Source organism: Haliotis cracherodii, unplaced genomic scaffold, assembly GCF_022045235.1.
Source record: "Haliotis cracherodii isolate W230 unplaced genomic scaffold, xgHalCrac1.p SCAF_4, whole genome shotgun sequence".
In the NCBI taxonomy this organism is placed as follows: domain Eukaryota; kingdom Metazoa; phylum Mollusca; class Gastropoda; order Lepetellida; family Haliotidae; genus Haliotis; species Haliotis cracherodii.
In genome coordinates, this window is record NW_027266297.1 from 58,493,978 (window position 1) to 58,500,295 (window position 6,318).

The window sequence follows — 6,318 nt, forward strand, 5'->3', positions numbered from 1 at the left end:
CTGCACAGCGAATCGCGGCGCCTTAGATGACTGGGCCACACGTGCCCCACACACAAGCACTGTAACAATGTTAATTGAATTAACATGAATCTACAGGAACGCTGTATGGAAAACTTGACATTGCGGCGAAAAAGATGACACGAAGGAACAATATTGACAATGAGTATAATATGGTATCGACAATGAAAGCACTCCGTCACGTCCGCTTGGTGCAGCTCCTGGCTGTGTGTGTAGACTTTGAACCAATGCTTCTCATCATGGAGTACATGTCTAACGGATCTCTGCACGACTTCCTCAGGGCAACCGACAGTCCTAACCTGGAGTTTAACATGGCGAAAAACATGTGTGGGCAGGTGAGGTGATCTTTTTCAAAGGCTTTCATAAAAGTTTTCTATTGTAAAACTATATTGTTTCCTGGGGATTTGATGGCGACTCGTGAGCAAAATCTTTAAAATATTAATAGTGAGTGAGTAAGTATGGTTTTACGCCGCATTTAGCAATATTCCAGCAGTATCACGGCGGGGGACACCAGAAATGGGCTTCACACATTGTACCCATGTCGGGAATCGAACCCGGGTCTTCGGCGTGACGAGCGAACGCTTTAACCACCAGGCTACCCGACCGCCCCTAAAGTATTAATAAGAGTGGTAGCACATGTGCAAGTTTGTTTCAAAATGATGACAGTTGACACGATATTTTCATTCAAAAGTTGTGCATTAGAAATGTGTTGTTCCTCTCCAGTCCTGTTTTACCGTCAGGGGTACCCATATGCCGATGTCATGGCCAACCTCTTGATTACTCCAGGATGTTTTGTCTGTTTGTTGTTTAACGCCGCACTCAGCAATATTCCAGCTATATGACGGCGGTCTGTAAATAATCGAGTCTTGGTCAGACAATCCAGTGATTGACATCATGAGCATCGATCCTGGCAATCGGGCTCGATGACATGCATGATCCAAGTCAACGAGCCTGACCACCCGATCCCCTTAGTACATTACATATATTTTGTCTGTTTGTTGTTTAACGCCGTACTCAGCAATATTCCACCTATATGACGGCGGTCTGTAAATGATCGAGTTTGGACCACACAATCCAGTGATATCATGATATGATATCATGAGCATCGATCCCCGAAATTGGGGTCTTATGGAAACGGAAAACGGGAAATCGCTTCATGGAAATCAGGCTGATGTCAGGGCGTTTTCCATCACGTGCCCGAGACTCCTCCATTTGAATGATGTAATCCTTTGGCAGCAGGGTAGGAGTTGCGACCCTTAGACGTGCCAGGATCCTATAACCGTGCGTTCCAGTCCCACATTCGCCCTGATTATTAGGACTGCCTCCGTGGTCTAATGGTAGAGCGTCCGCCCGGAGAGCGGAAGGTCCGGGTTTGATGGTTTGATGGCATCTCAGTGAGCTGGCACTATAAATCGGCATCAGTCCGAACTAGTACAAGCAGCCACACACACACGTACATGCACGACGCTATATAAGTGCAATAATCTTGGACGCGACGTTAAACCTAACCTCACCCTGATTATAATCCTTGATATGTCAACGCCATACCATGATCTCAGGTTTCAGCAAAGGGGTAAACGTCTTACACCTGCGTCTTAAACCTGCATCACTTCGAACCGTCATTCCATATTAATCCGACACTAAACTTATTCACCCACTCGACGTCTTAGCGAAACAGTAACTGGCGTCACTCTGAACCTTGTCTGTACCCAATAGTTAGGTGGTTTCTATTGTATATAGATTGCAGAAGGAAGGGCGTTCCTGGAATCCAAATCTTACATCCATGGCGACCTGCGGTCAGCCAACATCTTAATTGGAGAACACCACACTGTAAAGATCGCATATGCATGGCAAGGAAAGGAGGACACCCAGGATGGAGGTATGGCTGGCATGAACATCCATTAAGGCACAAACCTAACGTTATCATAGTAAAGCCGCTTATATCATCCAAAACTGGCTCTCACAGGAGATATCGCTTGGATTAGATCAAGCGATATCTACACTGTAGATATCGCTGCAATGAAATTACATCACAATGCTTTGAGGACCATTGTGACGTCACTGGTTACCATGACGTCACAATCAAATGACATCACTAATGGCTCTGCTACTGAAGCTGTTAGCAGTACTTTTTACACTGAAGTCACTGCTAATTACTGTCTACAAATTGAAAAAGTTGAAAGAATGATGTTGGATGATAAATAAAATCTCACCCTCGTGTCTTTTGATATCAAATATATCAACAATCGTTGATAAAAGTGGCAAAAATTCTCGGCAAGCCTCGGAATTTTTCCACTTTTATCAACGATTGTTGAAATATTTGATATCAAAAGACACTTGGGTGAGATTCTCTATATATCATGGGTTTCAATCAATATGATTTTGTTTCTTGTTGAGGTTAGAAATAACTCACTGGTATTGAGTGAGTGGGTATGGTTTTACGCCGCTCCTAGTAATATTCCAGCAATATCACGGCGGGGGACACAAGAAATGGTCTTCAGACAATGTACCCATGTCGGGAATCGAACCCGGGTCTGCGGCGTGACGAGCAAACGCTTTAACCTCAAGGCTACCCGACCGCCTCCAAACATGAAGCATGACAGCCATTATAGTCACTACAAATAAGTAACAAAATTACTTGAAGATAACAAAAACGCTCATTAAAAGTCGATGTCGATGGTTATCTCTTGGTTTTTGAAATTAGAATAAGTATTTTTTATAAATGATCATGCAAATTAATATGAATAGTTTGAATGTCTTGAATATTATGTAGAAAACCGGTATCCAACCAAATGGATGGCACCCGAGGCTGCATTATACAATAAGCGAAGTATCAAGTCCGACGTATGGTCATTTGGTGTCCTTATGTACGAGATTGCCTCAGCAGGGATCATACCTTTCAGCCCAAGTAAGTCATGGATAGAAGCAGCTTTGCGTTTTCGGGAAGACGATCTATTGTTGCGTTGCAACATACTACTCGTGTTCCGAGAATGGCAACTTTGAAGAAAGTATCAGAAAACACAAAAACAACTTTATGATAGATCTATTGTTATCTTTAGACGATGAATGTAATGTTATAATCACAATGACGTGAACAGGTTACTTTGACTGCCCATGAAATGGGTATTATATTGTTTTATATGGATTGATAATTGTTTTCTTTGTTGTTTAACGCCGCACTCAGCATAGGTTGTGAGGGACCTATTCTAACCCGGAATCCCTGCGGGTGGACTGATAATTGTATTTTTTGTTTGTTTGTTGTTTAACGCCGCACTCAGCATAGGTTGTGAGGGACCTATTCTAACCCGGAATCCCTGCGGGTGGACTGATAATTGTTTGTTTGTTTGTTTGTTGTTTAACGCCGCACTCAGCATAGGTTGTGAGGGACCTATTCTAACCCGGAATCCCTGCGGGTGGACTGATAATTGTTTGTTCGTTTGTTTGTTGTTTAACGCCGCACTCAGCATAGGTTGTGAGGGATCTATTCTAGCCCGGAATCCCTGCGGGTGGACTGATAATTGTTTGTTTGTTTGTTTGTTGTTTAACGCCGCACTCAGCATAGGTTGTGAGGGATCTATTCTAGCCCGGAATCCCTGCGGGTGGACTGATAATTGTTTGTTTGTTTGTTTGTTGTTTAACGCCGTACTCAGCATAGGTTGTGAGGGATCTATTCTAGCCCGGAATCCCTGCGGGTGGACTGATAATTGTTTGTTTGTTTGTTTGTTGTTTAACGCCGCACTCAGCATAGGTTGTGAGGGATCTATTCTAACCCGGAATCCCTGCGGGTGGACTGATAATTGTTTGTTTTTGTTTGTTTGTTGTTTAACGCCGCACTCAGCATAGGTTGTGAGGGACCTATTCTAACCCGGAATCCCCACGGGTGGACTGATAATTGGTTGTTTGTTTGTTTGTTGTTTAACGCTGCACTCAGCAATATTCCAGCTATATGACGGTGGTCTGTAAATAATCGAGTCTGGACCAGACAATCCAGTGATTGATAATTGATAATTGACACGATGCAGATGCAATGACTAGATGGCCATTTCAAGTCTCTGGTTATCACATAAAACAACATCCCATCAAACTATCAAATGAGCAGCATGCACAGAATTAAAAGCGACAAAAACCGTTAAAAATCTGCTAAAAAGAGTCAATCGTATTATTCCGACCATATCATGATCATGTGTTCACTACCTAGTAGTGATGATAACAGGTGTTCGTGAAAAGGTGGGCGTATCCTGCCCCTACAGGTGGCACCGATCACAAACACATACAAAGGCAAGCCAATTGTTCATCTGAAAAAAGCACGAGAACATGTGGTACATGTCAAATTAGGGAATTGCAACGGACATCACTTTTGTCACTGTGTCAAATTTGGAAATGTCCTCCACACTTTTAGAAATCTTTTCTGAAGCCTTGAATGTTCAAACACAGATCACGGAACCTTTGAGCAAGAGTTGTATGACGCTCTTTGAAATCTTCGTAGAAAGAACATGCTCGATTGCTCTTCAAGGTTGAAATGTAAACACCAAAAGCAAGAGCTGCTGGAATATTTCTCTCTATGCATGCCTTTTGCCATGTATTGTGAAGTATTAAATCATATAAAGAAGAGAATTTATGGATGTCAACTTCTTTATTGTGAGGAACACAACGTTTTGGTGTATATGTTTACTCCTACATCAGGTGAATGAATGCCATGAGGCAGAGAGCGTATATATATACATGTAAGGACAACAAAATTAATAAGATGACCAAAGGTGGAAAATGACAAAGGGAAGAAACCAATAAGGGAATCCAACAGATGGTTGGCGCTGATAGGTGATTAGCAACAGACAATGGAAGTTAACACTTTACATTATTTAGCGCTGAAGGTATGGAAGCCAGTACTTAAGTTATAATAGATAAGTAATAGGTGATGGATACTGAGCAAACGGGAGGCCGGGGGTAATTAGCACTGATAGGTTAAAGAATGGACATAGAAATGGGCAAATTGAAGCCAGCTAGGCATTCATTCACCTGATGAAGGAGTAAACGTATACTCCGAAACATTGTGTTCCTCATGATAAAGAAGTTGACATCCTTAAATTCTCTTCTTTAAGTGTATTAATTCTAAATGCCTTTCAAAGACATCAAAGACTGTTAAGTCATAGTTCTAACTCAGTCATAAACAAACAAACATCCACCATACCCAGCTCCCTTAGTTCTCCTCCCCAACCCCATCGGCATCTATTCCAAATCTCAAAATTCCGAAATTCTATATAAGCAACCCCTAAACCCCTCTCTTGGGTTGCACAGACCACTTTCGCCCCTTTCGGAAACACATTAAATGGCCTGGCCGGGCCCGTGTGCGAAATACGCATCAGTCGGAAAGCGCACGTTACATCTCCAAAGTAAGTAAAGTAAGTAAGTAAGTAAGTAAGTAAGTAAGTAAGTAAGTAAGTAAGTAAGTAAGTAAGTAAGTAAGTAAGTAAGTAAGTAAGTAAGTCAGTAAGTCAGTCAGTAAGTCAGTCAGTCAGTCAGTCAGTCAGTCAGTAAGTAAGTCATGTTGTTGACAGTCATGTGGCTGGACGGGTGACCCAGTCGTCTAAGGCCCTACAATTCACTGTTTAGAATCATGTCACTTAGACAGCAAGGATCCTGCGATCATGGGTTCGAATCCCAAATTCGCACCGTTTATAATCTTTGATTTGTCAGCATCATACCCATGACCTTGGGCCGAAGTGGTAAATAGTTACTATTACCTTCTTCTTCAGTTGTGAATCTACACAAGGTATTTCGTGAGATTTTAGAGGGGTATCGCCTTCCTAAACCCACAACCCACTGGCCTCCTGAACAGCTCGACCGCTACTATGACATCATACAACCATGCTGGAAACACGATCGGTCGGACAGGCCTTCATTCGTCCATGTACAAGAGAAGCAGCATGACTTGTAAAGAAAGATTTAGTTTGTTTTTGTCCAATTGAAAGGGATGACGCAATTGAAGCCACATCCTTGATTTTCTTCGCGGTAAATTTCAATAGAATATTTTATGTGTTTGTTGTTTAACACCGCACCCAGAATTATCCCAGCTATATGACGTCGACCTGTAAAAAATCGAGTCTGGACCTGACAATCCAGTGATCATCAATCTACGATGACATGCAGCAACCAAGTCAGCGAGTTTCTTAATAGAAGTACAACAATGTAAGTGTAACATAACTGCTTGACTGCTTCTGGGTGTAGGAGTATATCATCTCAAATTTTCAATATACATACATTGTTCCTTCCTTCCTAGGGCGGATGAATAAGTGGGTGAGT

At 42.2% G+C, this 6,318-nt stretch overlaps 1 protein-coding gene across 1 annotated transcript; it reads left to right on the forward strand.

Moving 5' to 3' along the window:
- Nucleotides 1–134: 134 nt before the first annotated feature.
- LOC139478233 (tyrosine-protein kinase SRK2-like) lies at nucleotides 135–5,999 on the forward strand. The gene is made up of 4 exons (XM_071260637.1): nucleotides 135–353; nucleotides 1,759–1,897; nucleotides 2,792–2,926; nucleotides 5,772–5,999. Exons 1-4 carry the CDS (start codon nucleotides 135–137, stop codon nucleotides 5,951–5,953), a joined length of 675 nt encoding a protein of 224 aa, XP_071116738.1. The 3' UTR covers nucleotides 5,954–5,999.
- The last annotated feature ends 319 nt before the right edge of the window (nucleotides 6,000–6,318 follow it).

What these genes read in the sequence shown, in the direction of transcription:
- LOC139478233 (XM_071260637.1), top strand. Translation starts at nt 135, where the DNA reads ATGACACGAAGGAACAATATTGACAATGAGTATAATATGGTATCGACA. An exon ending in CGAAAAACATGTGTGGGCAG is followed by an intron (nt 354 to 1,758) that starts GTGAGGTGATCT and finishes TATTGTATATAG; the next exon opens with ATTGCAGAAGGAAGGGCGTT. An exon ending in GGAGGACACCCAGGATGGAG is followed by an intron (nt 1,898 to 2,791) that starts GTATGGCTGGCA and finishes AATATTATGTAG; the next exon opens with AAAACCGGTATCCAACCAAA.